At 41.8% G+C, this 26,044-nt stretch overlaps 1 protein-coding gene across 1 annotated transcript in view; it reads right to left on the reverse strand.

Annotated features, from left to right (window-relative positions):
- Positions 1-1,855: 1,855 nt before the first annotated feature.
- KDM1A (lysine demethylase 1A) overlaps positions 1,856-26,044 on the reverse strand; it is a 41,120-nt gene continuing 16,931 nt past the window's right edge. Inside the window, exons 8-20 of the mRNA XM_027694024.1 lie at positions 24,938-25,019; positions 22,102-22,196; positions 18,164-18,306; positions 17,560-17,650; positions 16,703-16,837; positions 14,655-14,728; positions 13,869-13,980; positions 13,382-13,514; positions 12,543-12,730; positions 12,002-12,116; positions 7,684-7,811; positions 7,180-7,326; positions 1,856-6,157 (exon numbers count right to left, since the gene is read on the reverse strand). Of these exons, the coding sequence (XP_027549825.1) occupies positions 5,972-6,157; positions 7,180-7,326; positions 7,684-7,811; positions 12,002-12,116; positions 12,543-12,730; positions 13,382-13,514; positions 13,869-13,980; positions 14,655-14,728; positions 16,703-16,837; positions 17,560-17,650; positions 18,164-18,306; positions 22,102-22,196; positions 24,938-25,019 (1,629 nt within the window). The 3' untranslated portion in view covers positions 1,856-5,971. The remainder of the gene's footprint in view (positions 6,158-7,179; positions 7,327-7,683; positions 7,812-12,001; positions 12,117-12,542; positions 12,731-13,381; positions 13,515-13,868; positions 13,981-14,654; positions 14,729-16,702; positions 16,838-17,559; positions 17,651-18,163; positions 18,307-22,101; positions 22,197-24,937; positions 25,020-26,044) is intronic.

Raw genomic sequence — 26,044 nt, forward strand, 5'->3', positions numbered from 1 at the left:
CCTCCACAGGGTCACAAGTCCTACCAGGAAAACCTGCTCCAGCGTGGGCTCCTCTCTCCAAGGAGAGTTTCAAGGAGTTTTCACGGTTAGTTTCATCATTTGAGCAAACCCTACTGTATCTTTGCTATTACACAGTCGTTCAGGTCCTGGTTGTTGATGCTGGACACTACCCTGTTGCCTGCAAGAACATCAGGGTGACCCAGGTCTCCATGTCCTGCACTTTAAGAAAATAAATCCAGACTTCTGAACCCTTTGAAGTTGGGTTCAGAGTTAGAAGTCAGGGTTCGTCCATCAGGCACTAATGAGATGGGTCTTCCCACTACCCTTTAGGGCTTCCCAGGACTCACAAGCCCCTGAGTTTTGCAGGATCACAGGCACAATGACAATAGAAGGAAATTTCAATAGAATGGGTTGTCCCACATGTGTTTTCAATGGGAATTGTTCCCTTCAATCGTCAAGGTGGCACCTGTCAGTGGCCCAGTAGGACAAAACTTGCAAGTCTTTGGGTTTCCATGAATTCCTCAGCAGTTACTGGCAATGATGACTGTGTGTCTCAAACACAGATCCCAACCGTGGCACGACGCATCAGCATGGCCTTTGATCAGGCCATCATCCTGCTCTACTGTACCACTACTTGCCTCCTAGTCTGTCAAATTCTAATAAATTCCCCATATGAGGGCTTGGAGCACTTCCACAGCCATGAGTCATTTTTCCCTGGGTCAGGCTAACAGACATTACCCCCCCTATATTTAAAGCTTTCCTTGATGGTGTAATTCCTAACTCTCTGCCTGCCTTTTATTCAAAACACTAATTTGGGCCCCTGTATCAATTAGTGGGCCCACAGGAATGTGTCTTGTGCTTTTCCTTATCAACAGACCATTGGCAAAAATTCACCACACTGATCTGGTGGCCTCAACCCCAAACCTTGGCTTCCAGTTTTTTAACTCCTTCAGGTCCTATTGGAAAGATGCAAAAGGATTAACGGCACACAGCAGGAGGACACCTGTGTCCTGGCCCCTCATCATCCCCTTTAACAGCTCTGCCCCTTGCCTGTAGGCTTGGAGGGCAACTGACTGTACATGTAACTTCACTTGGGCACTCCCAGCCCTTGGGCCTTTCCTGAGGGATTATTCATCTCCTGGGTGGGCTCCATTAGCTGTGCCTCAGGCAGTTGAGGCTGTTGAGGGGTGGAGTGGGGGCTGCTTGGGGAGAGGTTTCCCACTGGTCTGTTGAACCCTGCTATTCTGCTGGCCCCACCGCCCATACCAGCCCCCCCCATGCCTGTAGGTAACTGGGCTGTGCAGCATCTGCCCAGGTCACTGGAGGTGTAGGTGGAAGCTGATGGGTTTGCTGATTCAGTTTAAGGTGGTTGGGGGCCACTGGCATGGCCATGGCACCCTGTTGTCCCCTCTCATACATGCCAAGATCTTCCCAGTGTTCCCATCCCGCTCCTTGGGCTCTGTGCCTGTGATTAATTTCAGCATTTGGGCAATGCTGGGTTGTAGGCCTTGTTACTGGTGCCAGCACAATTTCAATTTTTTGTTCTAACAGACATGTCTGCTCTCTTTTTTTCAGTTCTTTTACACCTTTATCTTCAGCTGTTTTCTTCAAGCTCCCTTGTGCCTGCACAAGGCACACCCTGAGATGCACACACAGCTCCTCTGCCTTTCCCATTTTTCTTGCTTTCTTGGCATTGATGTATTCTCTATGACGCTGTGGGGGTTGAACTTTGCCCCTTCCATTCCCAGAGGAAGAGGGGCACAGCACTGCCTCTGTAACAATTCCCTGTTGGCATCCTGCTGATTCGCCAAGTAAGAAATTTGTAAGCTCAGCCTTACAAAATCAAGACAAATAATATATTCAAGCAAGATTTATTTGATAAACCAGTGAAACCAAATAAACCAATTAAAGCTCTGCCAACACTGGAATACAGATTCATGATGTCCAGTGGAATTCATATGGCCTGAGTTAAGAATTCTAAAGATATTACATGAGTAACCCAGAATGTGCTCTTACTCACCTAAGAAGGTGAAGGCTACTGACTTCAAGGAGCTCCCTTGAGTGGCATCCCAACCCACGGGAAGGCCCCAGCCCCACCTGCTGCTCTGAGGGCTGACACAACTGGCAGAGCTATAGCCCACTCTGATCTGCATCTGTGGTCAGATACAGTCACGTTAACCCTCTCTGGCCAGGGTCTGACCTTCTGCCCCACCACAGCTGCCATGTAGGTGCGATGGGGGTCAGCCTGCAGAGGGGCTGTCAGCACCACACACCTGATGCCAGCCACAACACAGCAGGTCAGTGGCAGGCACTGCCTGGAGGACTTGGTTCCTGCTGGAGCGGCTGCACCTGCCACAATTCTCTGCACTCAGCTTGAACTGGAATTCTGTGTAGTGTCATCAGGTTATGCAAATGAGGTTTAAGGATATGCAAAGTCTTCAGTCCCCAAAGACTGTTAACACACCATCCAAGCTCACAGACAGCACCAAGTCAGGCACAGCAGCTGCAGCTATTTCCCCTCAAAAAAGCCAAATAAAGCAGTCATGTTTTTATCAGGTGGTAGCCTTGACTCCACTGGGAAAGGAAGGCCTGTTTATTCTTTTCAGACTGGAGTGTGTCCAGAGAAGGGCAACAAGGCTTGTGAAAGGTCTAGAAAAACATGTCTTGTGAGGAACGGCTGAGGGAGCTGAGTCTGTTTACTGTGGAGAAGAGGAGGCTCAGGGGGCACCTCATTGCTCTCCACAACCCCCTGACAGGAGGCTGCGGTGAGGTGCGGGCCGGTCTCTTCTGCCCGCGGTGAGAGCACCAGAGGAAATGGCCTTAAGCTGAGACGGGAGATTCAAATGGGACATTAGAAAAAATTGTTTCACTGTTCCAGTGGTCAGGCATTGGAATAAGTTGCCCAGGGAGGTGGTAGAGTCACCATCCCTGAAGATGTTCAAGAGGCACCTGGTTCTGGTGCTGGGTGATGTGGTTCAGGGGTTACAGTGGTGGTGCTGGGTGGATGGTTGGACTGGATGACCTTGTAGGTCTCTTCCACCCTTAATGATTCTATGACTCAAAGAAATGAGAGAAAGCCAAGTAGGCTTGAACATGACTCCTGGAAGGAGGTGGCGGCTCAGACAAGACCATCCCTTACTGTTTCCTTCATGCTCTTCCACTGGCTCCATGCTCTCAGGTGGAGTTTTTCCAAGTGTCCTTGGGCTTACCAAAATCTTACCAGCTGCAGCCATTCCCATCCCAGGCCAGATTCCAGGACATCCTTTCAGGAGTAACTTGGCTATCCTTCCTCTTCAAATGGTCCAGCTACCTCCAGAACTGTAGTGAGTTGCCAATAAATGGTAATTTGTTTTCTTCAAAAGCTGCAGCATCTCAGCTGCTTCTTAAAACAGGCAGAGTCTGCACACTTCAGCCATGAGGACCTGCAGGTCATACCCACCCCAAAACCCAGGTAAGTGATATTCTAAATCCTTACTCATTCAACAGGCATGTTCCCTCTGCTGACCCCAAACGAGCACAGAGCACTGTAGAGATTGGGACATTCCGGTCCCTCTGGGCCGAGGGGCACACAAGAAACACTAGAGAGGGTGTGCAAGGCTTAATGAAGGCCAACAGAGCACATGGGAGTACCATAGCCACACTTAAATCCACACTGCATCCCCCACCACTGGCAGCTCAGAAAGCACTGGCTCCTGTTGCTGAGCAGAGATTCAGCAGTCCGATACTTACGGTGTAGCTGCAGTGACAGCAACTCACGCTTGCCTCAGACCATGCAGAAGTGGCCTGGTATTTGTCTGGAAAAAGACACCTTTGACTACATTAAGTTCAGGACTATTTTATTTTCTAGTGGGCCTGAAGTGCTTTTAAGAGTTTCTGACACTTTGCTAGAGCAAACAGGATGTCACCACAGAGACAGCACCATCATGAATCCCAACAGCAAACCACCCTACAAATATGGAGACCCATTTACATGGCATAGCACCCCAATTCTTTTCCCATCTTCAGTCAGAGTAGCCAAAAGGAGCTCAGCTGTTGGTGGATTTTAAAGATCTGTCACATCTGTCATCCTGGAACAGGTTTCCCTGGTGTTGATGAGCATAAGGCAGGGACTCTTGAGTTTCAAACTACTCCCCATTTACTTTCGGTCACCCTCAGACACTTCTCCTCCATGCCTTGCTGGACTTTCAAGTCCTGCCCCCCTTCAATGAGTTTTCTGACCAACCATCACAAGTCTCTCTTGTCCCTGGAAGGCACAGCAAGAATGAGTGGTGTTGCTCAATACTATCTCTTTTCACCAAGGGCTCAAGCAGCAACAACATTTGCAAAGTTAGAGACCTGAGGAAGGTAACACTGATTTAGATGGGAGGTTTGGCATAAAGGGTCTCCCATGGCACCAAATCCAACCAACTTCCAGTGGGCTTAGTCCTTGACACCTCCAATCTGTGTCCCCTTCACAGCCTAACACTCTGGACACATGAGCCCTTTCTCACAGCTTGTCAGAAGGACCGGCTGTGGAGATACCTGCTCACAGACCTCAACATGTCAGGAGAAAGCAACCACAAGACGTGGTCAGGATGAATGATCTCCTGCTGCAAAGAAGGATACACAAGAAAACAGTAGAAGCAACGATGACAGAAGATGGAGAGTCTGTGGCCAAAGACAACAGAGCCAGAAACAAGCAAGGTCTGCAGTCATGCCTCTGTGTGTATTTTCTTCAGAAAGAAGCATGGGCAGTGTAATTGTAGATGGATAAGCATGGAACAAGAGAAGGCATCAGAACAGAAGGTGCAAGGGCAGAAGGAAGTTGGGATAGACTGCACACATGCAGACATGGGGTCAGAGAATGAGAACAGGAGCAGTGAAGAGCAGAAAAGCCAGTGTGGACAGAGACCACAGCTAAGTGAGACAGACATAAACTGCAGAAAAAGGAGGATGAGAAAAGTTCAAGAAATAAGAAAAGTCTAATGCTAATGGGGAAAGAAAGAGAGGGAAAAAAGATCTAAATGCTTACATAAAACTGCTCTGTGCAATGAAAAGAAAGCTCTACTGTGCTTGTGATGAATTATAAGAAGGAGAATACATGGAAAAGCAGGCAAACCAAAGTGATTTTCAGAAGCATAGTGGCAGCTGCAACATCATCTCATCAGTCTGGCAGAAACAAAACCAAGAGGTACAGAGTGAAAACCTGCACTAAGCAGAAGTCAAGAACTCAGGTCTTTCAGTTAACTTCCTGTCTAGGCAACTCTCTCTCTCTCTCTAAACAAATGCTAATATTTTTTCTAGTTTTTAACTTACAAATATCCAATTCTGAAGACTTCTTTTGTTGAAAGTATTTAATAAAACAGTATGCTTAGCATGCTCAGTGATACTAACTTACTCTCTACAACAGGATGCAGCTGGTGTAGCAGCCAATGGACCATTTTGGAGGGATGTGATTTGCTGTTACTTGGTAGGTAAACAGTTGCTCCAAATTCTCAAAACCACACAGGAATAGAATTGGTCAAAAATATTAGTCTTCAAAACAAAACCATAGAAAACCCACAAAGAAGTTTACATAAATTCTACACTAAGTTACTATTTGTAGCAACCAGTTTCTAGAGCGCCTTGTGCAATTACCAAACTGTAAGTGGTATCTGTAATCTACACACATAGGTAGAAAAAATCCCATCCTAAAAAACCTCCAGCTATAAGCTTGACTTTCAAAAAGTATCTGCAGAATCAAAGTCCCTCACCAGCTTCACAGTAAAGGATTCTGTTTACACTGTCCCTTCAAACAGCTCTAAGGTTTTTAGAAGGCTGCCAAGCCAAAGGTTCAGCGAGCTTTTGTAAGGCCATTCTCACACAAGTGTTGTACAGTAACTCAGGGTCCTCTCAGCAGACTCTGCTAGAGACTACATGAGTATCTCCATCCCAGAGTCCACAACAGTAGCACTGTGGGCTTTGCACCCTCTTCTGAGGCCTCCCGCTGCCCTCACATGCTGGCAGCCTGCTGCGGGGGCACGCCGGGCGCGGGCTGGCGCGGCAGCGTGTACATGGCCCCCAGGAACTGGTCGGCGATGCGCCCGGCCTCCCGCAGCCCGCTCAGCAGGGCCCCGTGCACCGTGGCGGGGTAGTTGCGAATGGTGTGTTCTCCCGCGAAGAACAGGCGTGGGACGGGCTGGGGGACAGAGAGCACTGTTAGGGTTTGCTCACGTTCTTTCAGATCCTGCAGCACGTGATACTTTAAGGATGTTAAAAGTCCTCAAATCACAACACAATCTCCATTAACATGAAGGTGGTGCATATAAAATAGTCTCTAATTAAACTATTTTAACCCATGTACAAATTACCAAGAAAATAAAGCTCTACTCAATAAGCAATGTTTGGAGAGCCAGAGAAGCAGAGTAGGGTCATGTCCCAGCTGTATCGAAACAGCATTTGCACGTTGTATCTGTAACTCTACAGCCAAACTGTCAAAACGTATTTAGGAAGAATGGTTTCTGATCCTGGTACATGAACTCTAGCACAGTTAGCAAACAAAAACTTTAGCAATTCACTAAAATCAGCGGTTTCTCTTTAAACTGAGGCCTAAAGCAACTATCCACAGAATCATAAAACGTAGGAGAAAAACAAGTATTCATGTATTTCATTCTGCAAGGAATCGCTTTATCCACAGCTGAGTGTATTAAAGACTTGTATCATTAGAACAAGAACCCAAATAAAGCTAAAGTTACACACCCTTTTCTGGCAGCGCTTTCAAGAGTGGCTGTTGCTTTCAAACTTCCATCCACTCAACATGAACTGGAGATAACTCCTGCCTTCATTGTGTTTGCCCCCTATTTGGGACAGGCCTTTTGATTCCCAGTTGTCTCACTCTGGCCTTCACTCTCTTTCAAATCACTACAACTCACTTAAATATGGTGATGGACAATAAAAATACAGAGGTGAAACACACGTGTAATACTAAATACTCCGTTCAGACATTACCACACTGACTTTTGGAATAAAAATGCTCTTTTTTTTTAGCAAACAAATGACACCAAACCTGCGATGGCAGAACTCGTGGATGGAAAAATTATTTTTAATAATTCATCATAAGATGCAAGTTATCTAAACTTGTGTCTAGATATGTATGCAAACTACTCAGAGAAATCATCCTATTTTGAACTTTTTCTAAAAATAACTGAAACATATTCTCACCTGTGGAGCACCTGGAATGGCTGGCCCTGGAGTAATTGGCTGAGCCATCAAATCATAGTCATTTCCAGAGGATCCAGCTGCTACATAGGAGTACGATCCCCGGGCCCACGGGTCGGCACGCCAGCGGGACACCACGGTCTCTTTAGGCTGAGACAAGACAGGAACTTCAGTTGTTGAGACAGTGCAAGTTCTACAGTTTGTGCCAAATACAAATGATGCAAATTGCAACAATATAAGGAACAAAGTCCTTGGGTTGACGTTAATGGTGGAACTTCATGTTTATATTCTAACACACACTAAACTAAATCTTTCGTGGTGATTCCTTAATCCTTCCCAATATATCACCAGACCCTGCTGCACATAGCTTCTCAACTGGAACTCACACTTTGTACAGCTGCACACACCCACTGTGTATATACTACTTCCTTTGTTTCTTCTCCCATTATCAACACGATGACAATGCACGTTCCTACTCCTTCAGCCCAAGCCGCTGCCTGTACTGACCTGAGGCACAGCGCTGCTGCCAAATATGCCTTTGAGAATAGCAAGGCACCGACCAACAATGACATCATCACTGATATTCTCCATGATCCCTGCTGCTTCTCCTGCTACTAAGGCCAACAAAATTGGCGCTGCGGGGGGTGGGGAAGGAGAGAGAAAAAAACACTTCAATTACTGAAATGGAACATTTTAATCAGACAAGTTGGACTTGGCTATCCAAGATCTGCAGGTAATTCACAAGGTTAGAAACTAAACAAATCCAACAAAAGTAGTCCTAAATCTTTCAGTATCGTGCCAAAATAACAAAAGGAAAATGTATTTATATATGCCATGGTGCTATTTAGAATTATCAAGAGAACTGATGTATTACAAAATAAATACACACATCAGGAAGCACAGCAAGCAGAAGAGAGGATTTCTTCAGTTAAGATATCACTTGTTTGACACAGAAGCATCCACTGGGATTTAACACCTGACTGTGCTACATTTAAGGGAACTCAGTACCTTCCAAACAGTCTAATTTAGGCATGATTAGCAGCAGCAGAGCAGTTGAGTTACCAGTGTAAGTACTTCCCTCATACAAATATTTAATTTCCTTTTTACCAAAGAACATTCACATTAAATAATCTCAATGGAGTGAAAAAAATGAGCAGTAGAACAATTTCCAGAAAAGAAGCAATTCTGAGAAGAATTCAGAAGTCAAATGGACAGGTATCAAATAACTCAGCAGCCATGAGATGCTGTGGTTAAGAGCAGTAATGTGATTCTAGGATATACACGAAAGGGATTATGTTGTTTTCCCTCTGGCCAGCTGTGGTAAGAGTAAGCTCACATTTCTGGTAGTCACAAAGTCACGGAAAATTTTAGGTAAGTATCGAAGAAACACCGAAATAACTCAAGGGCAAGAAACAGGTATTTACAAGTGATTCAGATCTCAGCACAGGTACTTAATGAAAATTCTCTCAGTTGATCTTTCTCCTCCTGGAGGTATTTATTAACTCTTAAATTTAGCAAAGAAAATACTACAACTAGAAACAGACATCAAGCATGTTGAAATGGAAAATGAAGTCCCTGTTAAAAATCCAGCTTTAACTTTTGTACAAGTTTCCAAAGTGATTAGTGAATTTGTTCTGTCCTCGTACAGATGAAGATCTCCTGGTGTACATTCCCATCAAGTCCTTAAAGACAACTGGGTGAAGTTCAGCTTCAATACACAGGTTGAAATACCCAATAAAGTATTCTGGTTAAAAACAAAAGCCTTTGAAATTCTGATAATTACATTACTTAAGACACAATTAAGACACTTAAATATGCAGGACTAGAGAAAAAAGATACAGGATTGCTCCTCTAATTTAACTCAATTTTCTGAAAGATTAAGGTCAGTCTTTCAAACAATTGAAAGAAAGAACAAAAAACTGGTTTCCTATCATCCATAGGCACTGGGGATTTTTTTTGTCATTTCAGCAGCCAAGTCTTTCCTAGTTTGCCATCCCTGACACAATCAGATCCTGAACGTCTTAGCACCTATTTTAGTCAACAAATTTTTTCTTGATGGAACAACTACGTATTCAAAATGCAGTTTCCAGTGAATTTTTCACTGAAAACTTGTATCTGGACAACCCCAAAATATTTCTATGGAAATCCTTCCTTTTTTGTAAGCATTTATCTAGATCTGAAATACTGCTATTCAGCCACCTGGTAAGTTCACAACTGTAACAGAAAGGCAGATGGCTGTAGCAGAACAATTACTATTTTGCTATGCGAATACCCAAGTGCTGCTCAGAAAAGCTTCTTGTATGACGAGCACGTGTCACTGCTCCCCAAGAAATTCTCTCCTTGAGGCAGTGACGTTTACTAAGCCTTGATACCAAATACCAAGCAGAGAACATGGTTTAGCCAGAGATCAGCAATCACAGAGATATGATGATGAGGCCCTTTCTCTACCTCATCTCTAGGAAAAATAGAAGAGTCAGGCAAGAAAACAGAGACTGAAATGTTATTGGACTTCCAGAAAACACTGAGCATTTCTGCCAGGCGTTCCTCTGCCCTGTGGATGGAGTTTCTCCATCTTCACAGCTATGACAATAACCCAAGAGTGTGGTGGAGCAAGAGGCACCAGCAGCATGGGTCAGCTGCTCTGGGCTAGCCACAGCATTCCTGAGCCGACAGGTGTTCTCAGCAGTCATTACCCTGGGCTAGACTGAAACCACTGGGAGGACTCCTGTCTGACCTCTAACAAGGCACGGAGTACAGACAGGTGCAGTCTATTCACCTGATCCATTCCCCCACATATCTTTAAACACTTCTCAGAGACCAACTGGTCTCTGACAACCCAAGGAGTTCGTGCAGCATATGCTGCGATAATTCTATCTTCTGCTACACTTCTTGTTTCTGGATTAATAACTTCTTCAATCAGTTTACAGAGTTTCTGCCTGAAATACAGACTATGACAGCAATAAACAGCAACTTCACAAGTTCAGTCAGGTCTACTTCAATATTTCAGTCTAACCACGTCAACTGCCTCCCAAATATCCACGATAAATGGTAACTGTTGTTTTCAATTTCAGCCACCTGACTTGTGCTTCAGCATTGCTGTTTTATTTCTACCTGCTCTGCCTATTTTCATGAGAAAGAAGGGTTTGAACCTAGCAGCAAAACCTTTCTATGTGACATGGTCTTTCCACCTTAAACCAAAACCTCCATACTACTCGTTAAGGATGTAATAAAGCCATCCTAAAGCCACAAAAGCCACATGAACAGCCTTGCTATCCAAGGCTCATTACTTGTATTTCTGCAGTGAAGTCTTATCAAACATTTTTACAATTCAATACCCTAGAAAGGCACTGTCCTTGCACAGTAATTTTTTTGCAGTTAAAAGAAAAATCTGGCCTGCCTATGACAGAATGGAAGAAAACCCCCTGGTCATCTGCAAGACAAATATAGCTCATTTAATAGGCTCACTGTATATACACTTTTGTTTTTAGTCTGGTATATGGCAATAAAAAAACCAGTATGCTTACTGCAGAGATCTCCTGACAATCTATTGTGGCAGCACCAGCTGCAGATAAACCAAAACTACTAATGGCAAAGTTCATCTGTAGAAACAGGCAGAGCAATACCTTTTGCCTACTTAAGCATTTTCTGAAAAGGAGTTCTAAAATCATCTGTCAGTCTGAGACCCACAGTCTACAGTCACAACTACTTTGCTGCTCAAAACAGGAATCAAGGTCATCCATTCAACAAACTGGAGACCCCACAGCCTGCCCGGGGGGGGCACACTGCAGCTTAACCATGTGGATGGGCCTGCAGCTCATCAAGCTGGAATGGCATTGCTCAGCAAGAGGAATAGAGCTATCCCAAAGCCTCCAGTCTGCTCCACTGAAATACTCCAAAGGCTGCACTGTACTCCCCAAGAAACTGAAGGAGGATAACTTGCAATATTGAGTTCTGCACTCAGCCACTTAAAGGAATACACAGATCAATAGCACCTCTTACATCTGAAAAAAGTGTAAGTTATCTTGGTTAGTTCCTAGACACACTGGTGTGGAATCCTAGGCAGCAAAGTCATCTGAACCAGAAAGGACTTGAGGTCACAGATAAAAGGAGCTCATGTACATTTATCAAATCACCCCAGATTAGATAAACAACCCCATGCAAGAGGTCTGGCTCCAAACTGCCAGTTTAACTTAAAAAACATCCAGGAAGATGGGCTTTTGAAAACTAAATTGGATGCCAGTCCCTTTTGGCCCTGAAGTTCAGTGAAAGAGGGGAAGAGCTCAAATAATGTTACAAGTGGCCAGAGAAAAAACTCAATTTCAAATACACTTATGAACTAAGAAATGGCTTTTAATTCAGAAATGCTGCAGTGACAAATCACCTTTCCTAGGAGAACTCAATGCACCCTCCTGACAAAGTAGATAATTAGGACAACACTGGAAGTTGAGTGGTTCCAGAATACCAGTGGCAACTAATAGATGCTTAATGGAAGGTAACACTGAGTAGGTCACAGGACAACTCCACCAAAGTGTAAGACAATAAAGTAGCTACAGAAATGCAAGTGTTACAGTAGATAGTAGTAATGCAATTTAACAGGCACAGCCTGGAATCTAGCATTAGTAAACTCACATTCAGCTATGTGCTGCCCTAATTTACTACAGAACTGTTTGCAGTCAGTGCCGCTCTCTGCTTCTATTTGTCTTCCTACAGTACTATCTTCTTATCATATCCATATGTGAACACTGACAACATCTTAAAACATCTTTTCTAGATCTGAAACTACACAAACAAGACACTCGCAAAAGTAGACATGCACCACAGATACCTTTGTACAGGTTCCAAAAGAGGAAAAGTTCTCCTCTGCTTGCAGTAGTGCTCCCAACATGGCCAAACAAATTGACACTCGGATCCCAGAAGACACGATCAAAACATAACACAACCTAGAAAGAAAGAGTATCAACAGTCAGGAGAAGAACTAAGGACACAAGAAATAAAGACAACTGCATTAATTGATGTTTATATCACTGGACAGGTCAAGAAAGGGAAATCTGGTGAATATATACTGCATGTACGTAATACGGAGGTGTGTGCCTACACTGCTTTCCCACAGGTTAGTGTGCTCTCATAGTTTACCAATTTGCTGGTTAACAAGCTCCAGCACACCTACTTCTGCAATTTAACTCTTTAAAACCTGGAAAATAGAGAAGAGGCCCTTACAGTTCTTCAGACAAATTTCATCATCGAACCCCAGCAAAATAGCCATGGGAAAGACATTCTTCCTCTTCACCACCACATATTCCACCCACATTTCAGATTTTACCCATGGCAACCCCGGAACTACCGCAGTTTCCTCAGTGACAGCTCACCTTGTTCAGGTTGCCAAATCCCATACGCTGCACTGCAGAAGTTTTCCACTCTGGAAGAGGTGGCACAAACTGAACTGCTGGAGGCTGCTGTTTCAACACTCCTAAGGGCAGAGTGCACAGCACAGCATCACACTTATAAATGAAGGTCTGGCTGGTAGATCGCGTATTTACAGCTATTACTTCACAGCCTGGAAAGGGGAGAAAAACAATTTAATAGGCCAGGAGGCAAGAGCATTGGATTAAAAATTAAAGAAACTACCATAACCACATTAGAAAATATTTTGTTTATTGAGAGAGCTTTACACTAACAACTGCTTAACTTGCAGGCAAGTGAATGTTACTGACCACTTAGTTCCATTGCAGAAAAGGTAATTAATACAGCAACCGAAAATGGCCTTAACTGGGACAAGCCTAAAAGTTCATCCAGTAAATGATATTTAAAGATATGCATAAATAAACAGCAAGTAGAGAGTGAGCCTCTCATTGCATTGCTCTCCCAGCTCACAGTTTCCCAAGCCTAATGTTTTGAAAAACAACAAAAAGATATATTCTTTCCATTATATTCATTTATATTTCTAATACCAGATTCTGTGGCACCAAGCCTTAAGCAGTCCCAGACCACTTACTCCAAACACTTTGATTGATGATGTAAAGAAATAAAAGAATGAATGTGAACAATCAGTAAATACAACTGAAATGGACTGTGTCAAATGAGTCATAGAAATAAGCAAAAAAACATTCAAGACAAATAAATCTCTAACAACTTTCTACACAATTAATCCCAATAACAACCATGTCTGTTTATCTAACCCCAAATGTATAATGGAGGTTTCACATACCTGATGCTGTATAGCGAACCTGTCGAACTGCTGTGTTTAATTTGATATCCAACCCTTCTGCCAAGGCTACGGGCACACAGGAATATCCATTCCTCACAGTCAAGTGACTGCCTGTGAATTCAAAGTCATCATCCTAAAATAAAGAGGCATAAATTTATAATGAAGTCCCTTAAATCAAGAGAAAAGAATCAACAACTCTACACAATGGCAAAATTCTTTCAAAATCTTTTTTTAAAGAGTCAAATAAATGTGAAATCCCTTCTGGTTATTAGTCAGGTAACAAGTATAGAAACTTTCAGTTTGGCACTAACAAAAAGTTGTCTGGAATTTCATCAGCAAATAATAATCACGTAAGAATTCAATATCTACACAAAAGAAGACAGGACTTAACAGTCAGAAACCATTAACACTGAGAAACTTTCATGAGAATGAAATAAAATAGCTGAAGTTTTTAGTAAATTGCTGAATAAATACACTGATTACCTACCTGGTCCCAGTGCTTCAGTGAAAGTGTAGAGAGGGGTGTAGCATTAGCAAATTCTAGGTTTGCAAAATGCCAGTCAAGTATTTGTCTGTCTCTTGATGACAAATAAACATCGCTAGAAAAAACAAAGATAACACATCCAGTTTGCTAGAGCAGGATGTTGTAAATGCATTGCTTCTGAAAATTTCTCCTCAAACAAAAATGACTGTGTCCCTCCTTGGTGAAGAAATAAAAACATTAACAAAAAACACAAGCAGATTCTGTTTCAAACAATTGGACCTCCTTCATGAAAGCTGAGGATCAAACCCCAGCAAATTCAGATTTTTAAAGCAGAGTTCATACTCTAGGGGGAAGCTACAAACTTAACTTTAAAAATAAAACAGGTTACATAAGTAATGGCTTAAGTAGCATGCATAAAGACAATGACAAAAAAACCTAGTAAAATCACACAGAGCACAGAATAATAATTCTCTGCCAAAATAAGTAGGATTGTATGCTACCATTACTGACAGGGATTTCAGATCTCAAAGGCCTCTTGACATCAGGCACTGGTTACTGGCAGGATTCCGACTGAATCGCCCTAGCTCAGAAACACCTTTTCTGCTTGAGTCACCTCTAAAAAAAGAGGAAGCTGAGTTCTAAAGCTGAGGGAGCTCAAACTCCATGTTTGTACCTTCCTAACCCCTTGAGTTACCATAATTAAAGTATACCATAGCAATTTTTGAAACTCATGGAAAAGTAGTAAAAGAACTGCTTTCCTGAGTATTTTTTTTTAGTTTGTATTTTTACCTTGGTGGATTGGCTTCCAGTTCTTGTAATTTCTCTTCCAGCTTTCCTTGTGTTTCTGCCAATTCATCATACTCCTAGTAAGATTAAAAACTAACATTAAAATCAGTTTACATGTAAAAGGATTTGAAGACATCATGTAGCATCAGACTGGACCTCATCTCAAGAGAAATTACCATAAGATTTATGGATTTAGTGGAAGCTAAATCAGGTTTGTTATTTTTTTCAACATTTAATCCAGCATATTTTGCTCTTCTGCAGTTTAAATATATAGAACTCTGTACCACACTGCAGAAAATATTAGTCTAGGAATTTAGACACTCAGATTTGAAGGTCCCTTACAGTCCTGATATTTTAAGGGTTCCTGTGGTACTGAAAGCTTCATATTCCACAAGATGTTTCTTCTATTTTTCTTTCTCTCCTAAAAGATTATAGCTAATACTGAATATGGAGATTTCCAAAGCAGAAGTAACCATGCATAAAAGATAAAGACATGATCTAATTCAAGCTTCTTCCTGATTTTAAAAAACATTAGTAGAAGTAGGTATAAAGGCAACAGTCATTTTCCTTCAAGGTAGAATAACTTGGAGTGTCCAACAAAAGCAACAAGAGCACAAAGCTGTTCATTGGTGACAAAATAGGAGAGCCCCTGCTTATGTTTACACACGCACACTGAGCTTCCAAATAAAGGTACGTATCTTCAGTATCTGAAAAATGATCCTTGGTTCTACCTGACCTGGGTTAGCAAGAGGTCTGTCAGTATCTGTCCTAGTTACAGGGGCTGGGACCAGTTTATCACTATGTGGGTATAACCAAAACTTGTATTCCACATCCTCTATGTCACTTACGATGGACTGTTATTAACTGGATATTTTGCAGCAGCTGCCCAGGGCACACCTCAGGCTACAAGCTGGGTGTTAAAGAAACCCTGTGAGGCAAGGGAGTGTTCTTTTGTTTGCAAACCAATGACTCAGCGGTGATAACTCCTCTCCTGAAAGGCATTAACACCTTCACAGGCAGCCTGAGGGGTCACCTCTGCTAATTATGCCACATTATGCCACAATGGGCTGGCATAATGGGCAGCTGAAACACCTAGGCCATCAGAGATTCCAAAAAATATCCCATGACTCAGAGAGTTAAATCACCCATTGTGAAACTCTCCGCCCTGGGGGAGGTACTGGGCATTCTCATCTGAACTTGAGCATATATAAACCTTGAGTTTTGGGATTTCTGGTACCACTCGTGGGATCCAGAGGAGGACCAGAACTTTGACAGAACTGCGACCATCATGTGGACCAACAGGTTCTCTTTTCCTTTTACTTTGCACCCAGAGGGGCCACGTGGTGGTCAGCACAGGGGCTAACGAACACTGTTCTGTTCCTGTCCCAGAGTGCTGGGTTATACATCTGTTTTTGTGGGTTAAAACCAGGTTTTCTCTGTATCACTGAAATCTTTTTAGTAAATTGTAACTCTGACTTGTAATCTCTCTTGATTTGGGTTTATTTCTCCCAAAGGTTTACTTTTAAACCAGCACAATAACATAGAAAGAACAGTTTTAGAGGTTTCCTTTTTAAGGCATGTTTCTACATCAAGATACCCCCAGAGAGGGCCAACTAACTCTGCTTGTCAAAATAGAGCTCTGTACATAATAATCTTTGGATTGAAAGAAGTCTTTTATTCAATAAACCACCTTTCTTATCTTAGAGAAAAGGTATTTCTCTTCAAATGCGGATTTTATTTCCAGACTATTGTGAGACCCAGCTGTATCAAAAGATCAAGCCTGACATAAAATTTCACCTTCAAAACATTAAGTGCTGACACGAGCCAGCACAGACTGTCACCCAAAACTGAGGTTTCAACATGCTAATACTCCCCACCTAAAAGTACTCAATGCAGCATTATCAGTGTTACAATCCAGAGTTACTACCACATTCTCTTGAAAGCACTGGATCAGAGCGAGAGATGTGGAAACATTTACATTGGTTAATTTTACCTGGCTGCTGAAGTCCTCAGGAAGCAGACAAATATGCTATATGTATGTCATCCTTTACCTTGCAAAGTGCAGTCAGATCTCTGTGTTTGCTTTTCACTAGGAACTCCGCTGTAATATCCCGAGGTGGCTTCACCTCTGATGCTTCCTTATATTGCTGATGAAGTTCTTTAATCTTCTCTTTTAAATTCACCATCTTTTCAGACAGAGCGGTAAAAGGAAGAAAGAGAGGGGAAAAAAATATGTGGAAAGTTAGATTTCAATAAGTTACTGTGTAAAATGCATATTCACCTCAAGCTATGCCACTATACTGAAGAGATTTCCTGGTTTTGGCAGATGTTACTTACATGCAATTCTACCTCCAAGAAACGATAATAAATACCACCAACCTCCAAACAACATGGCTTAAACCCAACATTGATTTATTACTAATTATGTTGCAGATAACTTAATATTAGAGTTGTCTACAAAAATTTTTCATTTGAAAAACTTCCACAGAGAAGAAAATATGTCATCTACCACAAGCAAAAGTATCGGAAGGAGGTCTAACCCAGTGTTTCGTACTACAAATTAGATTTGTAGTAAAGACAGTACACATTTTTAAATAACCTCTCAAAAGCTTCAGTCATTACCAGCACCTCTAAAGGAAGCTATGAAACATCACAATTTATCAAGTCTGTCCTCTTCCTTTCTTTTCCTGTATTTACATTTTACGGTTTTCTGCCTAATCAATTACGTTCCTCCTCAAGAAGGAGGAACCTGTCCTAACAGGGCTTCTAAGCAGGTCTTAAGCAAAGAGGTATTTTAAGAACAGCCTTAATAGCAACTTTCTGGTATTTTTCTTTGGACATTTTTGTAAATTTGGCACTTTCTCAGGAACACAACGCTATTGTCTTGTTCTAAATGTCATCATCTGACCTTGTTAAGAAGATCCTTCAATTCTTCCTGTGTTTTCACAATTTTTTTCCAGTGTTCTATCTGCTCATCCTTCACATGCTTCTCCTGCAATCTGGAAAAGGTGATAAGTGAAAGTCAGTTCAGCAGAAAATCCTTGTGTTAATGAGAACTCATTATCGCAATCAAATTAGTGGAATGCAATAAAAGTATTTGTCAGGGGATATTTTAGTTAATACTTGTATGACAACTGAAAAATTGATACAAGTTTCTGTAAATAAGGGATACACGACTAGCTAAATGTGAGTTTGAAGTCATCTGCTATTATTAAAGGGCATTACAATGGCCATTAGCTTTCAAGTAGTGTAAGTGGGCTGTATGCACACTGAGTCAAGTATCCACTATTCATCACTGCAGCAATGATTTTCAGGAAACTTTCAAGAAGAGAGGTTTGCTCTGTGGCATATTTTTCTTCAGTAAACAAGAAACACATATGCAAACAAGAGCTCAGCTGAGATCAAGCAGCTGTATTAAGAGGGTAATGCTTATCCTAGGAACATCACAATTGTTTCAGGCATTTTTGGAAATTCATTCACAAAACAGGAAAGTCTACCACAAAGTCACTTACTGTATGACAACCTCCAGAGCCTGACCTAGAGAGACAGGCTTATTATTGAGAACATTAAAATCCAGCTGATGACTGAGATAGGATGTGGCTTCCAGTAGACGGTTAAATTCTTGCTCCACCATTTCATCTTTCTCTTTGGGAACCTAGGAGACAAAAGAACAAATGTTCTTAACCTATTCATAAATAATACAATTGCTGAGACTAGTCATTGTAAAGAGAAATTTAATAACCTTAGCTCTCTCAAATGGTCAGACACCAAGTGTGTCTGTACAATACTATGTTATTTTGTCAAAAGTCTGACCACAGTGTCAAACCACCATGACAACAGGCTTCTCTTGTAAGAGAAAACTAAACCAACTAATGGGTTCACAAAGATTTACTTATGGGTTCACAAAGATTTCCCTATTGGAATGAAGGTGTGTTAATCATAGATACAAAAACTTGCCATAAGACCACTCTGATGGTAGGATGGCTCTACAAAATCACAAGTCTTTAAGAGGCTTGGCATAGTTCACTGAAGTAGATAGGCTGTAATTTATCTTTTGGAGTGGTCAGTGTGACTAAGAACCACCAATCCAGCTTTTCTAGGACAACGAAGGAAGCAGGACACTTCCAGAATCATGGTATTTGACTGTACTGGTGATACTCAGTTAAACAGTGTGTGCTGCCAGTGTGGAAATATATGTTAGATGAATGAGAATTCATGTGCTGGAAAGAGCAAACCTCACATCTGTTAAACCAAGTCTGGGTTAAACAAAGCATAGAGAGAAAACACTGACAAAGGGAAAGAGCAGCATGAGGAGAAAAAAGTATGCACTTCAGAAATACTGGGAAAGCTCCTGAATGTTTGCTAAACAGAACAAAAATAGCTTGAGAGGTCCTGTTGACAGTGCTAAGCCTATCCCTACGGCTGGATCAGATGTCTTGTTTCTAATTATTCAGCCCTAACTCAAAGGATACCCTGTGTTGACTAGGAAGTTCCATTGGTATCTCATTGCTCTTATTATGACTCCTCTCCCACTTTGCAGCTGGTCCCTCATTCTTGTGCCAGTGATTACCTTCCAGCCCTGTAGTCTTTCTTCTCTGGCATTTTTCCAGACTGAAACACCAAGGTTCACTATTAACAGTCATACTTCATCTCTGCCTACATCCCATAAGCACCACAAGACAACTTTTCCACCTGCCTGTACTAAGATGTTGATTCCCCCACTATTTTTGTGGTGAAGTGTCTTAGAAACCCTGTACTGATCTGCAGGTGGCATATCCCTGGAGACTTAAGGCATCATGAAATGAGTTTCCCTATTTCTGATGCATCTCCATTTTTGAGATGATTTTAAGAATGAAGATACCTCCCCCACCCCATGCCAGTCAAAGATTAGTGACTCACCTACTCTGCAATCCATGTAAGGTTCTCCTAGTTTCTTAATTCTCCTATCATTAAAGTTATTAGGTCTCAAAAATGAATGATCTCATTTTTTACACTATTATATTCTATTCTATGTCCACTATTCATTTCTCAAGATCATGTGCTTTTAAAACTTGATAAAAGTTTTGTCATGCTGTAAGCTCAAAAGCTGGAATATTATATGCAACAGCACTATGGAAGACATAGATTATATGATTACTGGAGCACAGATCATATTTTTAACTATATATGATGGTATTTTAAACTACCCCTACACTTATCTTCAGTCTTGTTGTATCTACAACTTCAAGATGTAGGTGCATGCTTACATTTCTGCTCATTTGTGAAAAACTGAGTATCTTCCCTAATGGCCTGTATCGCATTGATCACCCAGATCAATACTGTTCCCCCTCAGTATTAAAGCTGAAACTTCTTCAGCCAGATCTGTACTTAAGATTCCCCCATGCCATCCTCTCTACTAGTGCCTGCCAGTCAATATTCGATAACAATTATGTAACTCCATATCTATGTAACAATATAACCTGCACCTACTATTACCCAAAAACATTTGGGTTTGATTCTAGGTAGAACGTATATTTCATAATTATGAGACTATTTTCCTATGCATACCAGAAAGCTTCAACAAGGCTACTGTGCATAGCAGAGGCATAGGGAAAGCTTCAAATGGCAGTTCCTAAATGCAAACTTTTTTGTCACATTCCTGTGATACATCCACTGCTGAGTTAACCTTGGCATTCTAGTACCATACCTGAACAACAAGATCTACTTTAACTGAGTGGGTCTGCACTACTGTGACCTTTCGAGTTTTTTAATGATAAAAAAGAAAGAGCTGGAAATGAAAAGGCCTGATCTAAATGACTTGTTTTCTAGAATACTTTCTTACAGTCAATCCATGGATAAGTGATTCTACTTCTGAAGAGAAGACCCTGGGGATGGACAGGATGATGCTACAGCTTCTGCCTTAAGTAAAAGCCTCTTTCTGTGGGCCATTACTTGGTGTACGTCCCCAGTAGAAGACTGTGGAAAACAGGACTTGCTACTACTAAGCACTGCCTTAAGGTTGAACAGAGGCCCTCCACAGAGTTTCCACAGGGCAGTAGCATCATGGAGTATACTAATAAAGACAAAATGAGCAACACAAGTTGTAAACAAAGTTGTGTGGGTGTAACCCAACCTGTATATTCTACACCCTCTATGTCATTTCCCAGGAACTGTTAACAATAGACCACTTGCAGCAGCTGCCCAGAGCACACCTGACCCCTCAGGCTATAAGCTGCATGTTAAGAAGCCTGTGAGATAGGAGGATGTTCCTATCCTCACACCAATGACTCAGGTGTGATGACTCCCCTCTGGGGAGTCACCAGCACCTCCACACCCAGCCTGAGGGGTCATGTCTGCTAATGGGCCACCAAGGATTCCAAAAATATCTCAAGACTCACAATCACCCATTGTGGAACTCTCCACCCTGGGGGAGGTACTGGGCATTTCCACTTGAACCTGAGGGTATATAATCTTGGGGTCTTGGGACTTCTGGGCCCACTCGTCGGATCCAGAGGAGGACCAGAACCTCGACCGGACTGCGATCGCCACTCTCAACCAGACTGTGATCACCACCCTCGACCAGACTGTGACCAGCACTCTCACCAACAGGCTTTCCTTTCCTTTTCCTTTGGACTCAGGGGGACCACGTGGGGCTCAGCACAGGGGCCAACGAACTGTAGAACTATCTACAGTGCCTTTGCTAGCTTTCTCTGAGTTTATTACAACATCCTATTGACTCACGTGCAGTAAGAGGAGCTGCAGGTCCCAGGTTAGAAACAAGTTTGAGCCAAGGATCACTTTTCCAGGCCTCTAGCAGGATGCCCAGCATCCTCACCTGTCTTCTTTCAGAGGTTACTCTTTGTACCATGACTGAAGATCCACCAAGACACTTCTGGTAAACACGTGTGAGATTCAGCATTATACTAATTTCTATCATTTCTATCCCTAACAGCATTCCTTGACATTAAAGCAGGAAGAATAAAGCTAATTAAGTTTGTGAATCATAGCTCTAGATTATTATTGCTGCATGCATTCAACCAGCTGGCATTGGCTAGTCAAGTCTTTAAAAAGCAGCATCAAAGTACAACAGCAAGAATGAGCTTACTTCAGGAAAAAAGAATAGCAGCAACAACAACAGAAGCTAGAGTGCCAGCACAGCAGATAATTGCTTCAAAGAGTGAGACAGACAACTGTCTAAGGAAAAATAGTAATGGATTTGGGAAGAACAAACAGGAACTTGGCTTACACAAAACCTCTGAAATATAAAGGTAAAAACTCATGTGGAAAGAGTAGGTTTTAGAAGAATATGTGCAGATGTGCTAGCATATTACTACAATGCCTAAAAAGGGAGACACGCTTCTGTTCTCCCCTCTCCTTGGAAGCCATCTCCTGCAAGACCAATAGCCTGGTAACAAATACACTTGAGATATACTTCTTTTTAAAAGGTTCGTGAAAACAGTATCAGACTTACAGCTTGTCCATTCGCTTCATAAAGTGGACATTTTTGTTTGATCTTTGCCAATTCCATATTCACTTGTTTGCTGACCACAGCCATGGGATTTCCTCCTGGAAAAGATTTTATATAGTTAACAGAAATTCCTGCAAAATTTGTCTGCAATTGAACAAAAACTCAACAGTTAAAGCTATTTCAGAGATTAAAACATCAGCTCCAGTGACCTAGTGTAACACTGTCAAAGGTCTGCTCTTCACAGCAATTCCTGCAATGAGGACATGGAAAAAAACCTGCTGACCAACACTTGAAGGACAGGATGTAAAAAAGGGTGATTATACAAGCAGAGTCCTAGAGTGGCAGCAACCGTAGTATGATTGAGAGTTTATAGCTATAAACACATCTGCAAGCAGGGTGTTTGAAAAGTCAAGGAAAGCTCTCACAGATGCACAGGAACTTCAGGAGCTTTTGCCCAAGTGTGGTGACATGGAGATGGAACTGAAAGAATCCAGTCTCTAAAAACTTAGTGGAACTCCAACAAGTGACACTAGTGAATACAATCTGTAGAAGATGAACCCCAAACACCAACTGGACCTGGAAGCTGTGTTAACTAAACAAATTAGAAAACAACTGAGGAGATCCCACAACTGAACAATGAGAAAGACAGAAAGCAACAACTTTAAGCATCTCAAATCCCTAAACATCAAACTGAGTGCAGCAGAAGAAAGGAAAAGAATAGACACAAATGGGAAATAGTATAGAACAGAAGCAAAATGGGCTTCCTCCACAAAATTAAATTTGAGAAAAGTTTTTCAGGTCTAGATTCCCAGTGGTCTCTTATTTTGCAACTCAATCAAACCAAGAGTGTTTGTTTAAAATAGAGGGGGAAGCTCTGCCACCCTAATACCTCCTGTCTTTAGAGAAGTGACCAAACAAGCAGAACAGAGTTGAAGTAGGTCTGAATAAGTTCCTGTTTCTAGTTCAACAACCTACTAAAAATTACAGTTCTTCCACAGTTTACTATCAAAACCAGAAAAGATCCTATTACTTCAGTCTTTCACCTTTCCAAACCACAAGCTCGACCCCTTCAGTAACCTTCTCTCTTCTCTTCCAGATTCAGAAACATGAAAGATGCCTTTCAAACCATCTCCATCCTCACAGGAATCTTTCTTCATAGCATATGCTGCCTCATTCAAAACAAAGGGTACATTCTTTTAGAAAGGAAACACCAATCACAAATGTGTGACCATTCATGGTTGAGGTTTGAGACCATCTAAGGAACCCTGAAGGTGCACAAGTCCATGGGACCTGATGAGATTCATCCGCGGGTGCTAAGGAAGCTGGCAGTGGATGCACTGGAGGGAAGGGATGCAATCCAAAGGGACCTGGACAGGCTGGAGAAGTGGGCTGATGCAAACCTCATGAAATTTAACAAAGCAAAGTGCAAGGTCCTACACCTGGGTCAGAGCAATCCCAGACACGCCTACAAGTTGAGTGGAGAAGTGATTGAGAGCAGCCTTGTGGAGAAAGACTTGTGGGTAATGGTGGATGAAAAACTCAACATGAGCCGGCAGTGTGCGCTCACAGCCCAGAAAGCCAACTGTGTTCTGAGCTACATCAAGAGGAACGTGGCCAGCAGGTCAAAGGAGGGGATTCTCCCCCTCTACTCTGCTCTTGTGAGACCCCACCTAGAGCACAGTGTACAGTTCTGGTATCCCCAGCATAAGAAGGACATGGAACTGTTGGAGCAAGTCCAGAGGAGGCCACGAATTTGGTAAGAAGACTGGAGCATCTCCCTTACAAAGACAGGCTGAGAAAGTTGGAGCTGTTCGGCCTGGAGAAGAGAAGGTTGAGTGGAGACCTCATAGCAACCTTCCAGTGTCTGAAGGGGTCATACAGGGAGAGGGACTGTGCCTCAGGAACTGTAGCGACAGGACAAAGAGTAATTGGTACAAATCGAATGAGGGGAAATTTAGGCTGGATATTAGGAAGAAGTTCTTTACTGTGAGGGTGGTGACATACTGGAACAGGTTGCCCAAGCAGGTTGTGGACGTCCCAAACCTGGCAATGTTCAAAGCCAGGTTGGATGAGGCCTTGAGCAACCTGGTCTAGTGAGACGTGTCCCTGACCATGGCAAGGGGGGTTGGGACTAGATATCTTTAAGGTCCATTCCAAACCCTTCACATTCTATGATTACATGAATTAAACATAAAAATAGTAGTCTTTCACTAGGCAACCTGAAATTTCTTTTTCCAGGACTGTGCCACTTAAGTTTTTTGCCTGGAACCAGCTTCTGTATGCAATTTAATAAGACTAACCATAAGACAGACACCAACTTTAGGCAGTCAGTAAAACTCAGGTTTAGTATAGATTTTATATTATTTTATCATTTCACTGCATTACTGAAAGATATTCCACACTAAACACCTCCCCATCTTCTCAGAAGAGTAACCATATCAATAACTGATGCCATATCATAAAACAGTAATAAATAGGAAGAAATACAGCTTGTTTGCCATTACTTTTACAGTTATTTTTTAAATCACTTGGAGAAAGTACTTTTGGGGTTTAAATTCTGAAGAAGGGCTTTCTCCTTAAAATGGCTCTAATCTGCACTTCCCCTACTCCCTTGTTTTCCAATGTAAACGAAAAAACACATCTTTGGGGTCACTCCCATCATATATAGCCCTGTTTCTTATGAAAAATGCTAACCACCAAAGAGGTTGAACTAGAACATGTATTTTATAATAGTTAAAAATACCCAATTATTTTGGCCATGAAAGAAAATAGCATTAAGGTTTCAGAATTGTAACATCCTCATTTTCCTCCCCACTCCTTTTGATTATGAAAAACTCACCAAGTCCTGTTACCACCATTGCTCCTAGATCAGCAACGTAGTTCCCCTTGCGAAAGGTAGCAACTCTTCCTCCCACTCGGTCCTTTTAAAAGCACAGTATAGCAAACCTCCAGTTACATTCAGCAAGACATCTCACTGAAATATAATCACTGAAGCTTCTATAGAACGTGGTGCAAGTGTTCTCTTAATCAAAGGCACAGAATGTACACTTTTTCAAAAACCTCTGCAAATGAACACTTGAATACAATTAATTCATGTAAGTTAAGGAATAAAATGTTTAAGTTGCATTTAAAACAGAGAAGGGAAAAAAAAGAAAATAAAAATAGGAAAAAAAAGATGCCTAATCTGATTTGGGCAGATTTAACTGTATCTACAGTAGGATCTACTCTGATTCCAAAACCAATCCTGTATTGTCCATGAACAAATTAAATTACATATAAATTTCCTCCTTCTCCTACTTCCTATCGCAAAATTCAATAGCTATATAGGAAATTATTTAGCTGTGCTATCAATTAAGAAAAAAACCATGAATTAGCAGCCCACTTTGGAATTAAGAAAAAAAATGTTGATCCTTTCACATCCTGCTAAAGATGATACTTACTTCTCGACCACTTTAAACTTCATAAGAAAAAAAGTCACCTTCCCCTATTCTCATCCAGCTAGCAGGATAGTATCAGAGAAAATATTGGTTACAAATGGGCAAAGATCCCAGACAGCTACCAATTAATATAAAAATGTTAAGTTTGATTTTTAGTGATTAGGTTAGCAGTTCAGAAGCATGTAAACTAAGTCTGAAAGCAACAGAAAATGAGTAGAAACAATGAAACTATCACTCAAATCATGGAAATCATAATGCATGAAAACACCAAACTGCATTAAAAATAAAAGATACAGACTACTCAAGAGGAGCAGTCTAGAGAAAAATGGCTGAAAAATATCACGTGTTATTTTAAAATAGCTTTGTGCCAGATTTACGTACTAAGTATAACCAAGATGCGCAGAACAAAAGCCAGGTTACAGCACAAATCTCTTAATTCCAGCTTCAAAAAAACCCCAACCAACCCCAAAACTCAAGCAAGCAAACAATAAGAATCTCCCCCACACACA

This window comes from Neopelma chrysocephalum, unplaced genomic scaffold (genome assembly GCF_003984885.1).
Source record: "Neopelma chrysocephalum unplaced genomic scaffold, ASM398488v2 Primary Assembly neopelma1_95b, whole genome shotgun sequence".
Lineage (NCBI taxonomy): Eukaryota > Metazoa > Chordata > Aves > Passeriformes > Pipridae > Neopelma > Neopelma chrysocephalum.